This window comes from Lepidochelys kempii, chromosome 13 (assembly GCF_965140265.1).
Source record: "Lepidochelys kempii isolate rLepKem1 chromosome 13, rLepKem1.hap2, whole genome shotgun sequence".
In the NCBI taxonomy this organism is placed as follows: Eukaryota; Metazoa; Chordata; order Testudines; family Cheloniidae; genus Lepidochelys; species Lepidochelys kempii.
In genome coordinates this window covers 24683348-24701655 of record NC_133268.1, presented here as the reverse complement: position 1 = coordinate 24701655, position 18308 = coordinate 24683348, and the positions used below count along the sequence as shown (strand labels likewise).

The 18308-nt window shown below is 47.6% G+C and overlaps 1 protein-coding gene across 2 annotated transcripts in view; it reads left to right on the top strand.

Moving 5' to 3' along the window:
- MYBL2 (MYB proto-oncogene like 2) overlaps positions 1-18308 on the top strand; it is a 39904-nt gene that overhangs the window by 3201 nt on the left and 18395 nt on the right. Inside the window, exons 1-7 of one of the 2 annotated variants that reach the window (XM_073309807.1) lie at positions 8256-8400; positions 10694-10787; positions 11530-11601; positions 13676-13768; positions 15611-15831; positions 15979-16135; positions 17037-17309. In XM_073309807.1, the coding sequence (XP_073165908.1) occupies positions 8381-8400; positions 10694-10787; positions 11530-11601; positions 13676-13768; positions 15611-15831; positions 15979-16135; positions 17037-17309 (930 nt within the window). In that variant the 5' untranslated portion in view covers positions 8256-8380. Of the gene's footprint in view, positions 1-8255; positions 8401-10693; positions 10788-11529; positions 11602-13675; positions 13769-15610; positions 15832-15978; positions 16136-17036; positions 17310-18308 lie in introns of those variants that run through there. The other variant, XM_073309806.1, reaches the window with a different exon arrangement.

The window sequence follows — 18308 nt, the reverse complement described above, 5'->3', positions numbered from 1 at the left end:
CTATTATGTGGAGCAAGGCATGTGGCTAAACTTATTCCCACAAGAAATGCATGAGGTGCCTAAACCCCCTCACATCAGGCAGCTGGTTCCCATTTGTAGATTGGGAAGCAGAGATAGGTATCTCTGTATTTCAGAGAGAAGGAAGGGCTTAGTATATAGCCCTCATCACAGATGCTGGAACAATTTGGGGTGGGTGGGGGTGCTAAGAGCCCTATAACCAAACTGTAAACCCTGTATATAATGGAAACCACTTCAAGCCAGATGGTGCTGCAGCACCCATAGTTCCAGCACTTAGACCTCTCATGTCCATCTCTCCCACTGGCTAGTTCAGGCAGCTCCGCACCTGGTATACTGGCTCTTGTGGCTCATTCTTAGGTGCCCCTCTCTTGCATTCATTGTATAGGGAGCCTAGGGGTCAATGTGGCTTATGGATCAGTGTTGTTCCTTTGATTTTCTAAGCATCAAAAAAGTGAAGTGTTACAACAGCGAGAGTCAAGGCTTAAATCTCTTCATGGATCCCCCCTTAGTGACTCAGCCAATTAGTTTAGGCTAGGTTGAAAATAGGCTCATGTTTTGAATGAGCTGTTCTCCTCACCTGAAACAATTACTTCTAAGTATTGTCTTGTAGGTGAAATGTCCCAACAATTAATTACCCATAATTACTGGTTTTAGATGTAGATCTCTGTTTGGTCTCCTGTGCAGAAACTTCATGTATCCTTTCAGTTTGTGCTGCATGCTCCATTCTACCAAGATTGTAGGTATAGTGCTACTCCCTGAACTCTGACCTAATCCATCCTTCCTGTGTCGTTTTATGTAGCAGTTAGAGTAGCCAATTGACTGGTCATTCCACCATTTTTTCAGTATGGTCAATTAAGTTAGGATCTTGCATTGTCAGGTATTCTAGTTCATGTATTTTTATTTTTGAAGCCTCTTGCATGATAGGTACACTTAACCTGCAAATCACTATTTAACAGCTGGCTGCTTTCCCCCATAAATATTACCAATGGGAACATGCCCCTACAGCTGAGCTGAAGGAGAACAATAGCGTTGTGTTCCCTGAGCAAAAGGAGCAGAGGGTCTCATTACCTTGAGGCATGCCAGCTGTCCAGTAGTAATAGCTATGCACAAGATTGAGTTCTTCTCTTTATTTGCACACTACAAACAATTAAGACAGAGTTTTACAAGGCATTCTGGTCAATATGAAGGTCACAAATCAAGTTCAGTGCTGTTGAGCAAGAGTCAACATCCAGTTAATTTAAAAAGACCCACCAAGCTTATCTAGGAATTCAGAACAGCTTCCTCCACCCAGCAGTGCCCCTACCAAGTTTCCACACTAGAATTTTTTTTTTTTTTTAAAAAGGTCCTTTCCCAGGTGGAGATGAGAGGGCATCACAGCAATAGAGCCTCACCCAGGATGGTTCCCACCATTTGCAGCTGAAACTATTTGTTAAGAGACTTTAGAGATTTGCCATGAGGTGAGCTAGTTTCCTGGACACAGATGAAAACCCCCAACTCCAGTCAGGCTTTATACACTAGCCTCTTGTGCAACAAACACCCTGGACCATGTATCACTTATGTTTGCACTATGATGCAGAGCACATGCATTACCAGAGAGAATCCCAAGTAACATTGTCACTAGAGAGCTTAGTGCTTAGCCTGTTGGCTTTGGCCATCGCACTGAGCTAAGATCACTCCTTTCCTCTCTCATTTGAGGAGTTTTGATTTTTGTGGCCCATTTGGCTTGTCACTCCATCTGTCAGAGAGGGGATAGCAAAGTCAAATGGCTTCATGCAGTGAGCCACAGCTAAGGGCTCTGGCTCACTCCCCTGGGTATCGTAACTGAGAGACCTGAAGCCAGGAGCATAAGGTCTCTTGGTAGCTGCACCAGGCCATGCCAAAGCAATAGCAAAGACAGATTTCTCCAGAGATGGGGTATCTGGTTTCAGAGATCCCAGTGACCTCAGCTCTTCTACACTTGCATCCAGAGAAAGAGTGTTGTCCAGCAGGGCTGGTATCTCAGAGATCTCCCAGATGGGTGGAGGTGGTTTCCTGAGACTGGAGAAGTCAGTTGTTATCTCAGAGCTTTTGGAGAGCAAGTTGTCCATTGATTTGCGGAGCTTTTCTTCCTTGCATGGTGTGGAGGACTTGGCATCACAAAATACATCTACTATTGAGTTCACTCTGCTGTTGGATTCAGAAGCCACACTGGACAAGTCAAAGGCAACTGGAACACTGGGGGTCTTGCAGAAGCAAGCAAGACCACCATCACAAAGGCCCTGGGTCACACAATTCAGGTCACCCTTCACACAACTGCTCAGAGACTCTGGCCACTTGAGGACAAGCTGAGAACTACCTTTTGTTGTGTTCTCCAAGTCAAGGATGCCATCCCAGGCATCTGGTTTAGAGGTACTGTCAGTCTCCAAGTAGTAGCTGATGCCTGGAGAAAAGTTGATACAGCTGGAAGCACCTGCCACAAACCCATGTTCCAAGATCTCCTTTAACATCACAAGGTTGGTACTGCTCCTCTGGGTGGAGGACATCACAGGATCTCCACACTAAGTCACTCAGTCTTGTCCTGCTGCATCCAACAGACACACCCTGTGAGTAAAGGAAGCCTTGACAGAGGGAAAACACGTTGTCCTTCACAGGGCTCCTTTTCCAGAGTCTTGACTCTGGGCTTGTCTAGAGCAGAGCAGGTCTGACTACTTTAACTATCCCCATGTATTGTTAAAGCAGCCACCCCACAGTATGGATGTAATTATACCAGAGACTTTACACTAGTAGGCCTGTTTCTGGTTCAGGAAACAAAATAAGCTCTACTGATAGAGGGCACCTTTATACCAATATAGCTGCAGTCACAGTTATACCAGTATAACTGTACTGGTTAGAAACCCCTGACACCAGTAGAACATTAGCATAGACCAGGCCTTACAGAAGCTTTTCTGACTTTAAACATGCCTGCCTCATCCTTGAGCTTATATTTGACATTAACTAGGTTACTATAAACTCACCTTCCTCAGTTATATTTCCAACCAGCATTTAAATCTTTCAGTTGGTTTTGAAACAGCACCCATTGCCAATCTTTGCAGCCCTGGCAGACAGAGGTCATCCAAGTAGAGGACTAGGAGCCAGGAGAGCAAAGGGATAGACAAACTCCCACAATGAACCTGGACAAGAGTGTTAAGCCTCATCTGTAATACGGGAGCAATACTAGTTTCCCAGGGGCATCATTAGGATGGACTAATTAGTGTTTGTAGAGTGCCTTAAGATTTACACTGATGGTCCTAGACAGATAGAGAGGTAGAGGTTGTTAACAGGTTGGAAGATTGTTTACATTCTTCCCACCTCACAGATGGCACCACTGTCCTGCCATCTGGCCATTTCTAGCATTAGGTTGGTTCATGAGCATTAGCTGTAGCTAGTAAAGCTCACCTGAAGATACTTTTTACCCCAGGAACTCATACTGCTTTAGTTCCCCTGTAAGGGTTGGCTTTGAATGGCTCCAGTCCTTGTGTCCCACCATTCTTATAAGCAAAGTCAGACTAAGGAGAGGGGACTCCTTAGAACACCTACAGAGGAGAGCTCATTTTCTGTCCTTGGGGTCTGATGCCAGAGAGACCCTTTAGCAGTTTGCTGTGCAGTAGGCTCTCACACACCACTGGGGCTGCTTGCTACATGGTTACCCTGCAACTGAAACATTTGTAGCTCTTCTCCCACCACTACCCTAGACTAGAGAGTAGACCAGGAATTCCTATGTGCTGGCTAGGGCTTTTCCTCTGGCTATGTGGATTTTAGAGACAGTGTGTTCCTTGGGGGACCAAGTCAACTTTAAGATCACATTTGCCTGGAAGCTTTGTACTAATAGTTTACACGCAACACCTAAAATGACCAGCTTTCTTCAGCTGGCAAGAAGCTTTCTGTTCCCCTGACATTGACTAGACAAAACAATGTGCTGTTGTGCACATCTTCTGTTACCAAAGAGGCCCTTGGATAGGGGAGCTGGAAAATCCCTTCTAAAGAGGTTACGATTAAAACCTCAAGTCAATACTGTACCAGAGGCTCCATAGCAGGAGCTGGATTTTTTTTTTTTAAAACAAAAAACAAACAAACAAACAAGCTTCAAAAAAACCACACACCACATTTGGTGGACAGTGTCTCTTTAAGGGCAGCTCAGTATTCAACATATCAGTTTAGATGACAAAGCTGGGGTCCTCCAGTGGGCTAGAGGGGCAGAACACATGGGAAAGGGCAGTCACATGAACTGCTGCTCAGTAGGGACTTGGGAGAGCTCACTCAAGGAAGAGCTCATTGCTGTTTCCCAGAAGCTGTACACTATCCTGGCCTCCTGGGTGGTCTTACTAAAAGATGGTTGAGCTCAAACCGACATTATGGACTTGATGAAGAAGTTACTGGCTGGATTCTCTAGCCTGTGTTATGTGGAAGGTCAGACTGGATGATCATGATTGTAAAGCAAGAAAGGACTATCTGATCGGCTGTGCTGAAGATCCAATATAGAAAGCCCTGATTCAGATAGTCCAGGGTAGGACTTTAGTCCTAGAGATAAGTTCACTGAGAATATTAAACCAAGATGTGGCATACATGCACACCTGAGACCATGGTTGAAACTGATAGTGACAGGGCAGGGAAGAGAAGAAGAAAGAATGTCCTAATACAGTTCTCTCCCCCACACAGGAGAGCATTAAAAAACCTGAACACCCCACACACAAGTACACTAGCCAGCTATTATTCTAGTTAAAAGAATACCAAATTCAGAGATTTTGTAGATCACTTTCTGACACTGACAGCTTAGAGAACAACATTTCTTTATTTTTAGGCCCTAATCCTGAAAGTGATTGGGTCCAGATAAGTCTCACTAATCCACATATTATACATTCTCTCTGCACCCAGTCCACAGGCTAGTGAGTTGTGCTTACAGAGAAGCTCACTCTAGTCAGTAGAACGTTACACCCAGCTGCAGTCACAATCATTTATCCTTACTTTTTACAACACTAGTTTGTTTCCATATTTCTTCAACTCACTCACCCACATGTAAGTGAGTCTTACATAGGAAGTGGTGGGGGGAGAGAAGAGAGGAGCTTTTAAGAAGCATCAGGAAAGGAACACAAGACACAGAAGATGAGCTAGGGAGGCAGCGGGTGCATGACCAGAGGTTGATTTTAATTCACTTTTGACATTGACTAGGTTTGAAGATCCCCTGGAACATAAGAGGGGGTGAGTAAAATCCACAAATTCTCTAATGCTACATGACCATACAGGCAGTTTTTGGAAGCCAAGAAGTCTTTTCTCTAAGGAAAAATTTAACTAAACCAAATCACTAATATTTGAAAAATAACAGGAGGGAAGAAGAGTCCCATCTGGGAACTACTCACCTCTTGTTTCTGCAGAAATTCTCATGAACCTTTACTCCTGTTCTACTGGTGCAATGATGCTGCTTTTGTAGCACTGGTAATTAGTTAGCAGGTCCTTGTCATTTCCTATTAAGCTAATTTGGGAGGAGGCAGATTTTCAGCTTGACGGTGACGATGCTGTCAACAACCAACATGAAGCTGCTTTGGGGGAGGTTGCCCAACAGTCCTGCAGAGACCTGCACACATGCTTAGCTTTATGCATGTCAGTTAATAGTCCCATTGAACTCATTGGGGGTGCTTAAAGTTAAACATAAGTCTCTGCAGGACCAGGGCCTATAAGCAGAGGGCAGCCTATATCAGAATTGCAATAACCCAATAGTTCTGCAGGGTTTATATTTAGCCTGTCTACTTGGTGCTGTTATAGACTTCTTGGGGAGACACTAATTCACAAAAATCAAGCATCAGAAATAAGAACTGATTGCGAGAGCTGGTTGGTAGCGAACTCCTGAGTGCAGTGCACAAAAATAGAAATAACCCCAACACACACACAGCTGCTGGAGTAGCTCTGAACCAGATCAATGTGGTCATGCAACTCTTTTTGGGAGGAGCAACAGTGCCATCTGCTGGCAATGGTTAGTCCTATGACGGTATGTGCTCCCAAAGGAGATAAACCTACCGCACCAGGCTGCTCAAACTTTTTCATTGGGGAACCCACATCTCAATGGAGAAATTGTCTCCTCTCCCGTTTCTGATTATGCAGACCTCCTCTTCTTGCCTGTGGAAAGGTGCAGACCAGCTCCCTTCCGTTCACAATCCTGTAGCATCCCCATAGAACTCCAGCAGCTGTTTACATGGAAAAGCAACATAGGGAAAGTATTTTGATGTGTTTTTAGCTGTCTTCAGTGTGATGTAGCGGCTTGGAAACAAAGAGGAGGAGGCAGCAGCATATGACCAGCCAGCTCTCCAAAGGTCACCAGAAAGTGGTCCACGGACAAGTTTGGGAGCTGCTGCAATTACATCAGTGATGAATGTGAATCCTCTCCTCAGTTATTTTATCCTGGGTACCCATTAAACAAACCAGTGTCCTGCATACCTGAGCACGCAAGGTACCTCTCCCTTTTACACATATGGGTGTTTTTTAGTCTGCTTGCATGGATTTAAGGCGCCTCTCTTTCTGACTCTTCCACCTTGTATTTTGACTGTGCCATGGGGGTCTTTAACATGTTCTATGAGCTTCTGTCTTTTGGGCAGGTTGTCTGGAGGTGGTGGGGACTGCTGTCAGTAGTTGTGAATGGATGTTAAGAGATGGCAGAGAAGGTTGGGGGTATGATGGTCTGCTTTTATATATGGCTGCGTGATGGTTCTCCTTTTAAACCTTATTCACCCTTCATGCTGCAAATCTGAAATGGAGGTTCCGTTGTTTGATCACGTAGGCACGATTCAGCAAAGCGCTTAAACACGTTTAACTTTAAGCATGTGCTTAAGTCTTTTGCTGAATCAAAGCCTTTGTCTGTGAACTTGTCCGTATAGACATTTACACCAGCGATTGTCTTTGTTATAGTATTGTTGGAGTGGCTACAGATGTGTCTGCTCTGATTAAATAGTCATTCAGGGTACATGTAGGACGTTGTATGTAGAAGAGTGCAATTCTTTACCCCTCCTTCTTCAGTGCTGCCTAGCAAAATGCAGGTAAACATCCCTGCAAATGCATCTCTGCAGGCATGGGCCTCTGAAGATAAAATCACTTCCATTTAGTGGTCTTCCCTCTGTAAATCCACCTGTACCCCAAATAACATATGTTGGTAACAGTAATAATAGAAATAATATTCTCTTCTATATGACTTCTAATCTTCAAACACTGTGCAAAAATTAATCCTCACAATGCCCCTCTAAACAAATGGAGAAAATCTTCTGTTGCCTGGCATAGAAAGCTGCTTCTTGTTTACTCAGAGAACAAGGGCCATATTCAGCCCTGGAATAACCGTAATTTAGCACATATGTAGCTTTTCTCACATGTAGATCTCAAAGCCCTTAACAAAAGTGAGTAGGCATCATTATCCCTGTGTTAGAGATGAGGAAACTGAGGCACAGAGAGTTACATGACTTGGCCAAGGTCACGGAGTGTGTCTGTGACATAGCCAGGAACAGAGCCCAGGTCTCCTGACTTGTAGCCCAGATGCCTTCAATGGGATTGGCATCCTGCGTGAATTTAGTTTTAGTAGTCTGACTGAATGTAAAGGCTGTGTCTTCGAGGCATGTTGAGCCTGGCCATAACAGGAAGAGAGAGAGGAGACCGATGAAAGCCCACAAAATCAATGGGGATTCTGCTTGGGAGCAGAGATCTGTCTCTGTAGGTCAGCTTTCAAGATTGGTGCCTTACCATGCAAAGTACATTCAAGTCTGCTAAGTCTGACAGGGAGACGGTGACCCCCCACGAGAGCACCTAGTTTTAAGGAACTAACAGACGTTGGGTTTGCAGACCCGAAGCACCCGCGTAGGGTCCCTGCCGTTCCGAGGCATTGATGCATGCATGCATTTCTTTTTGCACGCCTAGTTGGACATGGACGCCTGTATTTTGCACCCGTCCTTTGCATGCCTGTATTTCACATCCATTATTTCTCGCTTTAATAAGAGTCGGGGGCGGGGAAGGAGGAGAAAGGGAAGGAGTTTTTTGCAAGCGGCCCGCGCGCGCCTCTTTTACTCCCCCCCGCTTTTTTTTGTTCCTCCCTCACTCTCTCCCTCCTTTTATTTTTGCGCTTCTCGTCGCTCTCGCGCAGGCTCGGCTGGTCCCCGGGGTGGAGTTGGCGCGAGATAGGAAAGTTGCCTCCTGCGCTGTACGCCGGGCAGGCGCGAGCTTCCCCCCGCGTCCAGCCCGCCGCGCGCGCTAACCGGGGCGCGCCGGGGCTGTACCCCCGGCAGAGGCCGGCCCCGGGGCCAAGGGGTGCGGCACCCCCCTGGCGCGCCCCTTCGATTTTCTCGCGATTGATGTTTTTAATGCACAAAGGGGCAGGATGGCTCGCAGGACCCGCGGGTAAGTTTCATGCAAAAGGGGCGAGCTTCGTGCCCGCCCTGGGGGGCAAGCTGGGTTTGTTGCATTGCACCCCCCTTCCCCATTCACCCCCTCCCAGGTATTTCAGGGGGGAGAATGCACTCCCTCCATTTCCTTTCCCCTTTATGGGGGACACGCAGGGGAATCTAATGCACAGAATAATTCTCCCCATAACTGCTAGGAAGGGGAGACTATCAGAGAGTGGAGGGCAGCCTGGGATCTGGGTTAAAGTGCTGCTTTAAAATGGCCTGCTTGCAAAACTTGAGGGTGGGGAGAGGAGCAGCCATGTCTGGTATGGAACAAAAAGTTTTTTGACTCTCAGGTGATCAGGTCAGTTTGGAGCTGGTGAAAGGTGCCAGTTTGATTAAAAAGTCCTTGGGGTAAGGACGGTCACTGATCAGATGGTAGGAGCAGCACCCAGCCCAGTGATGTCTTGTTTCTGGCCTCTGGTCTTGTTTCTGGCCTCTGGGTGTGTTACTGTGATGAAGACAATAGTTTACAGGCAAACCAAGCTATACTATAACACAGACTAAGTGGTTCATCAAAAAGTATTAGTCTCCAGGTGTAAGGACCAGGCCTACCCAATATCTTGTCTTTCTTTTTTAACCCATATTCAGTCTGAGATTGTGTGCTTAGATGAAAGCTGCTTGCTCCCTAAATATTGAGAAGGAATCAAAAGTTCAATTTGTTTCCTCCCTCCTTCAATAAAAATTACAGCTCTTAAGCCTATGGAATCAAGTCCAATTGCTCTACCTATCTGAATAAGGGAGCTGGAGGCTGGCCTGCGCCCTGGGCTTGGACATGGGTACAAAATAAAGCAAAAGGCTTGCGCTGGGCTAGTGGCTCTCAAACTGTGACCTGTGAAGAGCTGCCTGGTCACATGGTGCTGGTGGCTGCTCCTCCTAAACCAGTAAATAATATTAAATACTTCCCTAATGTTATTTCGATGTGAGTAACTACAAAGCTGTCGCGGAGATCGATGGCATGTAATCACCAACGTGAGAGAAGTGGGGGTGGGCTGCAGTCATGGAGGCAATGTGAGCTACTCATGAAGAGGTGGTCTGTGCCTACAGAGTATTTGACTGTGACTAGACAGTTGGTGTGCTGTGACTGCTACTTATTTCACTGATCCTAAGCATCTCACTGTCACCTTGGCTGGGTTTGAACTGGTGACCTAACTCCCTTGGGTACTTAATTATGGTAGTATCGATGTGTTTCATAGTCTTTAATGTGTTTACCCTGACAAAACCCCATGAGGTGGGGCAGTGCTGTTACCCTGTTGTACAGGCACAGAGCGTATGTCTACATTGCAGCTGGGAGCCTGACTCCCAGCCCAGGTAGACAGACTTGAGCCAAGTTAGCTCCCTCAAAATAGCAGTGTGGACGCTGCAGTAGCTCGAGCTAGTGATTTGAGCTCAGACGCAGGGGCATGGACTCTGGACGTTGCATCCTAGGCTAGCCACCTGAATCAAAGCCTACCCAACCCCCTAGGTCCAAGCTCTGGTGGCTAGCCTGAGCCTCTGCTGCAATGTCCACACCACTGTTTTACCTGGCCTGGGAGGCATGCTCCTAGCTGCAGTGTAGACATACCCAGAGAGGCTAAGCGACTTGCCCAAGGTCACATAGGAAGTCTGCGGCAGAGAGAATCTAGGTCTCCCAAGTACTAGGCCAGCACCCTAACCACTTGGCCATCCTTCCTCTCTAAAAGTAAAAAGCTGCACATCTTTTTTTAGTTTTTAAAGGGTCCTTGTCCCTGTGGTGGATGGGGATTTGACTCTTCCCGGGGTTCTGAGGTGCCTCACTTCCACCTGTCTTTACCGAGAAGAAGTTGTGCCAGGGCCTGCCAGGAGTCAGCTCCCCACCTCTACCAACCACAGGCAACACAACCGGTGTGACACCACCAGCTTTCAGTAGAGACTTTACGTGATACTCTTAGGTGAACTGATATATAAATACCAGACTCCGGGGATCCCTGTAACCCATATGCATCTTTGTGGCTTCTGTCACAGGAGTTGAGCTGTGCTCCTTGACACTGTTTGCCAATAACAGAGCCTGATTTGCAAAGATGCTCTCCTAAGCAGAGAGTGCAACCCCTACTTGCAGGTAATTACTTGATACCTAGATTGTTCAGGTGAGGCAGCTGTGTTTGGGAAATTTGGCCAAAACTTTGTGAAAAGGCCCAGGAGCAGAGTCAGAGCTCTGGGCTGCACTGTGGTATTTATTCCAGCTGCCGCATCTCTCATAAAACAAAACTAATGCTCTTGGTTTTGTGTAGTGAGGAGCAAGATGAGCTGCATTACCAGGACACAGACTCAGACGTGCCAGAGCAGCGGGAGAACAGGTGCAAGGTCAAGTGGACTCACGAAGAGGTAGGTGACAACAGGGAATGTGTGTTGTCTCTTTGAGCGGGTAGGGATAGGGTGACTGGGGGTGGGGGGAGAGAGGAGGTAGGTGTAAGGCCTGCTCTTTAGGGCACCTCAGGACTTCCTGTATAGAGAAGCTGTAGGGTGAACTGTCTACACTACAACAGCTCTTCCTGAGCCCAAAGGGCAGGGCTGCAGCATGGTGTGGCGGATGCAGTTAAAACATGGTTTAGCCCTGTCTGCCCAGCAAAATACAGCCCTGTCTGAGCCATGTCAAGGGCCTACCACGCTGTAATCCAACAGCCTAGACCGGCTTTCAGCCTACTTCTCTATGGGGCCTAAAACACACTGACTGGAGCACAGTTTGGCCTTGTCCATGCAGTTTGAATCAAACCATGTTAGAACATAGGTGGGCCAAAGCAGTATTTAATTACAGCAGTTGAACGCTTGTTTTCAATGTGTAGCCTGGGCCTGTGTGCTTAAAAACTTATGCCAGCCATTTATGGCCCAGGTTAGAAATCCTGCCAACTGGGCATTGCTACAGACAGCTGGAGTGATGATGGGTTTGGGTAGTTGTTGGGGTTTTTTTTTTTTTTTTTTTTTTTTTTACATGACTATAAATGGCAGGACAAAGATTCAAGCCCTTCTCTCTCCAGCTGCTATACTTAGTGACGTGTCCCTTGTACAATAGCATGGCTGTAGCATCTTGTGCTTGTGGGGTGAAAGCTGACCCCTTTGCTCTTCGCAGGATGAATGGCTGAAGACGCTAGTGAAGCAGTTTGGACAGAGCGACTGGAAGTTCTTGGCAAGTCACTTTCCCGTAAGTGGAGCTGCAGGCGGCACGGGGCGAGTTCGGAGCTTTGGCACTTCTTGTGCCCAAAGTGCTTTGCAGCTGTGAGCTAGCGTTGGGTTTGTACAGCATCTAGCACAACGGGACCTGGTTCCTTACTGTGGCTCTGAAGTTCTGTGCTAACACAAATAATAATATTGACCCCTCAGAGCAGCTCTGCAGGGTGGGAGAATAACTAACCCATCTGAAATGGGGAGGAGCTGGGATAAGAACTCGGGGGTGTCTGTCGCAGTTTCCCATGCTTGGTGCATTAGAACACAGACCCTGTTTTGACTGCATAAGGCAAAAGTGTGTGTATAGACCACATGCTCAAGTTCTGTGCATTGGTGGGTTCTTTGTGCAAACCTCATTCCCTTCTGTAGAGATGGTAGCACATGGCATGGGGGCCCTGTCAATAGTCAGCCACTCCCGTGCTGGGTGTCTCTCATTTTCTTGAACTGCTGGTTTCGAGCTTCTTTCCTGGCCCCCTGCTCATCACAGATTCCTAGATTCCAAGGCCAGAAGGGACCATTGTGATCATCTAGTCTGAACCCCTGTATGACACAAGCCAGAGAACTGCCCAAAAATAATTCCCAGAGCAAAGCTTTTAGAAAAACATCCCATCTTCGTTTAAAAACTGTCAGTGCTGGAGAATCCACCACAACCCTTGACACGTTCCAAAAGTTATTCACTCTCAGTGTTAAAAACGTACACTTTATTTCCAGTCTGAATGTGTCAGGTGGCCACATGGAGGGCAGCATTGGTGAGGAGGTCCCTTAGCACCCTCTGGCTGGGCAGAGAAGCTTGGGATGGCAAGCTGAGCCAGCAGCCTTGTGTATAGCAGCAGCTATACTGTGGGGCATCACAGGCTGGAAGGGAAGGAGGTTGGCTGGTAGACAACCTCCTTACCTGCAGCGGGCAGAGTCCTCTACAAGATGGGTTGTGGTGAGGGTGGATCTAGGCTCAAGCAACTTTCCTCTCCCCACTGCTTGCCTCCTCAGACTCTTGCCCACAAAGACTGGTCTGTTTCACCCTCCAAGAATGGGAAGTGCTAAGCTAGGAGGGGACTACTTCCATGGGCATCATCTGTGACTAGTAGCTGTTGGAGTAGCTTCCAGTCGCCAACGTGACATAGGATGGGAGCTCCCGTGGAGCAGTGTGAGCTGGAGAGAGAGGAGCTGGGAGCATTTGGCTGAAGCTCTGGGAACTGGAAGAGCAAGCTCTGAAGGGTTGATGCTAAGGACGCAGTTGACACGTTTGGACAGAATCTCTTTCTGCAGGGGGTTGTTTGTAAACTTGTTCCATGCCCCAGCATGGCAGAGGCAGTGAGTGAGGCTGTGTTTGTGGGATTTCAAAGCTGGCTGGTGGCACTAGCAGGGTTTCTCAAACTGGGGGGCCCAACCCAAAAGGGGGTCGCAAGACTATTGTAGAGGGGTCGCAACTGCTGGCCGGGCTCCCAGCTCTGAAGGCTGCACTGCTGCTGGCGGCAGTGCAGAAGTAAAGGTGTCATGGTTGGTGGAGCGGGGCAGAGGGGCTGGTGTCACAGCCTGAAATATTTTCAAAGGCGGTCCCAGCAAAAAAAAAGTTTGAGAACCTCTGCTCCAGAGACTGAAGTCTTCTGTTTATCCACCTGACAAGGACAGCAGTGCCGGAGCAGGATTCCCCTGCCCATGCATTTGCCATTGTGCTCCAGGATCAGCAGGGACCGTCTGTAAGGTTGAGAGAGGAGTTTGGTCTCTAGGGCCCATCTCTACTGACCTGGCTCACAAGGGGGCCAGTGTGTGTTTGTGGTGTGGACACCTCCATTGGGAACAGGGCTGAGAACTTGCCAATCTCATTTCTCACAATCTCCGCCGTCACATCATCACCACCCTTGACCACTGATGTGAGGTGAATTGTGGCAGGGTCCCCTTCCTGGCCCTCTCCTGAACTGTCCACTCCTAGCCTGGTTATCTTTTGAAAATAAAACGGCCAGCCCAATATGGAAGGTTTCCCTCAGTTGCTCTGTGTTGCTCTTGTCGTTGTGGCCTCTGTTCTAACTCAGGCTCTTAATTCCCTGGCATAGAACCGCACCGATCAGCAGTGCCAGTACCGGTGGCTGAGGGTGTTGAATCCAGACTTGGTTAAAGGGCCTTGGACCAAGGAAGAGGATCAGAAGGTAACTTGGTGGCAGCGTCACGGTCAGTGGGTTCGTTGCTCTGTGTGGAGGACACGAAAGGTGCTGGATTTTCAGTCTGGAAGTCCTTTTACATGTAGCCCAAAAAAGCAGCACTCGATACCCTCCTGTGCACTCAGTTAACTGCTTTTGAGCTGCATAATAAGGCATTGTTTTTTGACCTGTAAAGCTCTAAATGCCCTGAGCTTTGCTCATCTGAAAGACCGCCTCTCTCCCCATACAACACTGCTTGAGCAATGATCCAGCAAGGTGTGAACTTGGGGGCTAGCAGTGAGAGGAAAGGACGTTTTTGACAGTTGCTACCTCATGTCATTTTTTCTGCCTCGGTATCTTCTGATCTACCCTTTCCTGTCCAACTCCCCTGCTAACCCCTTGTCTGTGCCTTTCTCACCTCACGCTGCTTCCTGCTGTTTCCTCCTTTCTGTGCACCCTGGTGCTTGCCTGTACGCTCTGTCCTGCATGTCACTGTGAAAATCTGCTGCCTTTCCTGCATCTGTGACCAGGTCCCTTCACATTACATTGCATTACGACGACTCCTCATCACTGCTGGGGCCCTCCACTACTCCACTTCTGTCAGCGTCTCTCCTTCCCTCTTTGTCTGTGCCCCTTTGTGTGTCCTAGACTCCGCCGTCTTTACTTACCAGGACGTTCCCTTTGTCTCCTTCCGCTGTTGTCTCTGCCAGACTGGGTAAATGAAGCTGCTTCACCATGTATACCTGCTTCCTCATGTTCTTCCACCCCCTTTTACATTGCAGCTGATCTCTGCCCCAGCAACTCTGTGGGAGTTGTGACTGCTTGTGCAAGGTGTGTTGCCTGTCTATACGAGATTGTAAGTGATTTGGGGCAGGGACTTGGTCATCTGATGTCTATAAAACTCCTTGCTTGGCATTATAAAAATAAAAATCTGCCAACAATCTGTCAGCCAAGGAAGGCTAGATGGGATGGGGACTCATTTGGGAGCCCATCAGTCGTGCTTCTTAATCAGCCAAGTGGGTCTCTGGGGAGAAATACAGAGAGTAGCCTACGTTATTACTCTCTCTCTCTCTCTCTCTCTCTATATATATATATATATATCTATATCTATAAAAATATAGTGCTCTCAGCTTGCACAGCACTTCACAGAGCCAATAAAGACTGATTCCTTGCCCCAAAGTGCATAGAGGATCAAGGGAGGATCAAAACAACAGACAGATGTAATACAGGGCAGGGTGGAATGAAGATGCAAAAAACAAGGTTGCATGGTCACTTGGGGCTAGCATGGGTGTCTACATTGGTTTTTTAGTTAACGTAATTTAATTGTGATTAGAGCTCAGGCTGCCCACACTGGCACTATAGCTGGGTGCAGAGTTTTAAATATGCTCACGTGATTCACATGCTGCGGATATAGTCTTGCTGGACCAGGGAGAGAACTAGGAGGAGGACGGAGTTTGTCAGTGCAGTCACGTTCCCCATGGTACAGATGGAAGGAGGAGCCTCAGGACATGTCACCTGATCAGAAATGGGCACATGGTTTAAAATCTATCACCCACATTTGTACCGTGAAGAGTTCTTCCTTGCCCCTGGCATAGTGACTTTTGCCAGTACAGAATGGCAGCATTTTACACACACGTGGCACTGGTGTGAGCGACAACTCTAGGTGCAGAGTAAAGGAGACTCATGCCCCCGGGTCTGAGTGATGGGTTCATGTAGACTCTCCTCTAGACAGAACTCTTTTCACTGTGGCATCCACGGGTCCCTGTAGAGACACTGAAGGTGGAAAAAGCAAACCTGAAAACGAGTGCACCTGATACCCATTCATTCACTTCATTTTCCTTTTGTTTCAAGGTAATTGAATTGGTTAAAAAATTCGGCACAAAGCAATGGACACTGATAGCGAAGTACCTGAAAGGCAGGCTGGGGAAGCAGTGCCGGGAACGCTGGCACAACCACCTGAACCCCGAGGTGAAGAAGTCCTCGTGGACGGAGGAGGAGGACCGAATCATTTTTGAGGCTCACAAAGTTCTGGGGAATCGCTGGGCTGAGATTGCCAAGCTGCTGCCTGGGAGGTAGGGCCCTTGCCTGATGCTAATACCTTAAGAGTCAGATATGCTGTTGAAATATGTGTATCTGAGGGATGCTGAGAATATGGATTCTTAATTTCATCAGGAGCCATCACCTCTAAAATGCACATTGACTGTGGCTTTTCTCTCCAGGACTGACAATGCTGTGAAGAACCACTGGAACTCCACCATCAAACGGAAAGTGGACACAGGAGGTTTCCTCAGTGAAACAAAAGACTCTGAGTCCCTGTACTTGTTGGTGGAAGTGGAGGGTGAAGAAAGCCAAAGTGTCCAGAGTGCCGGGAACCAGGTACAGCACCAGCTGGCTGATAAAATCTTGCAGTGGAAGATCTTGCATTTTGGTTGATGGTGAGGTGTGCATTGTTCTGTTAATGCAGATCAGAGACATTAATCCACAGCCATGTTGCCCTTCAGAATGAATGTGCCAAAGCTGTGTGCCTGGCTGTGCTGTCTGTACCCACTAGCTTGCCACGTTGTCAGCCGGGAATAGAACTCAAGAATCCTGATTCCAAAACTCTTCTCCTGTCTAGAAAGTAGTTGTGTAAGCCACTAGTGCAATGCATGTTCCGTCCTTTAGTGCTGGTCCATAGAGAGGATAACAGGCTGGTTCTCTGAGCTCAAGTGGGAGAGGTCTGTGATGTGGATCTGAAGAGCCTGGGTACAAACCCTGCTGATGATGTATGTTTGTTTGGGTAAAGGGGGGGTGGTGGTGGTGGTATTGGTTTTTTTTTTTTTTTTTTTAAACCTAGGAAATTACATACAAAAATATACATTAAAAGAACATTAAGTCATGCTCTCTAAAGTTAAGAAATGCCTGATGTAAGGGTGCCTGTGTAAGCTTAGTTCAGTTATTCTTTGTGTGTGTGTGTGCAGTGTGGCACAGGCTTTAATTACATGATCACATACTGATTGTTTTACAAGACTCCTCCATTTGGTGAAGAGGACTGTAAGAAGAACAAGGATAATTCTGTTGTGGTTAAGACACTGGACTGGGGCCTAGGGAGCTGGGTTGTATTTCTGGCTCTGCCACAGATTTTCCATATGATGCTAACAAGACTCCAGCACAATGCATACGCACAAGGGGAACTAAGGTTGCACGGGGGACCTCAGGCTTGGCACTCCCTAACCCCTGAGAGCTTGATTTTGCAACCTTAGCGTTCTTTTGATATATGGCTTTTGTGTTTTCAAAGAAAAACTTACATGCTAACTGGCCTGCTGATACCTTGGAAATAAAGGAGGAAGAAGCCAGTGAGGAGGAAGCAGCTGGCTTCCAGGAGCTGCCCTCTGAGCAAGTAGCTGCAACACTGGCAGAGGACAATGCCGAGGGGGCCCCAAAGGACGTGGCACCTGAAGACACATTGCCGGACGGCACCTTTCCATACAAATGGGCAGCTGACACTGCCAACTACTTGAGCCTGACTTCGGGACCGGCCTTTACGGAAGCTCTGGACATGATGGAATCGGTAAGAGGGGAGTGATGTCTTGTCTCCTAATACACACCTCTGAGAGGGAGGCAAATGGTGTGGCCCAGTCCCACAGCCCCCAAACGATCCTTGTCGATGCGTTGGTTTCAGTGGGGCTGCTTGTGTGATTAAAGACTCCAGGCTTGGGCTCTGGCAATTTGTTGTGGGTTCTCACTACCTGCTTTCAATCCCGGAATGCTCAAGGCTGCAACCCAAGTCCCAATCTAGTCCTCAGTTTGTTTCAACCTGAAGTCAGTTACACAGCAAAAGCTTAAACTAGGGGTTCTCATACTGGGGGTTGGGACACCTTAGGGGGTCACAGGGTATTACGTGGGGGGTCGCGAGCTGTCAGTCTCCACCCCAAACCCCGCTTTTCCTCCAGCATTTATAATGGTGTTAAATATATAAAAAAATGTATAAGAGGGGCTGCACCCTTTCCTATGTGAAAGGGGTCAGCAGTACAAAAGTTTGAGAACTATTGGCATAAACCTTCCCACAGGGATGTGATTGACTGGCTAGCCCTGGCCAGCCTGCCTCACAGCTGCTGCTCAGAGCATGTCACAGAGGAGTTAGGTTAAAAATATCAGTGGGACTTGGCCATCTTGTTTAAAATGGACCCTATTCAGCTTTCCAGGTAACTAGCTTCTCCGACTGACCTTCCTATTCATGGAGGATGTTAGACGGGGGGGAACATGACCCCATCTGGATCCATGCAGATGTGGGGCAAGAAGTGAAGGACTGAATCAGGACTGTCCTTTCCATTGGCAAAGCTGTGTGGGGACCAGGACTGAAGTAGCAGGCGGGAAGCGAGGCAGAAGAGAGGGGTGTTGACTGAACTTCGTGGAAGAAGCTTGGGCTGAGACTGTCCAAGTGCCTGCGGAGTTTGGGAGTCCACTTCCCATTACATTGAATGGGAATTGGGCTTCCAGTTCTCTTACACAGCTTTGAAAATCTCAGCCTTGTAGAGAAACTGTCTGCATTTTCCTAGGCATGGTGTAC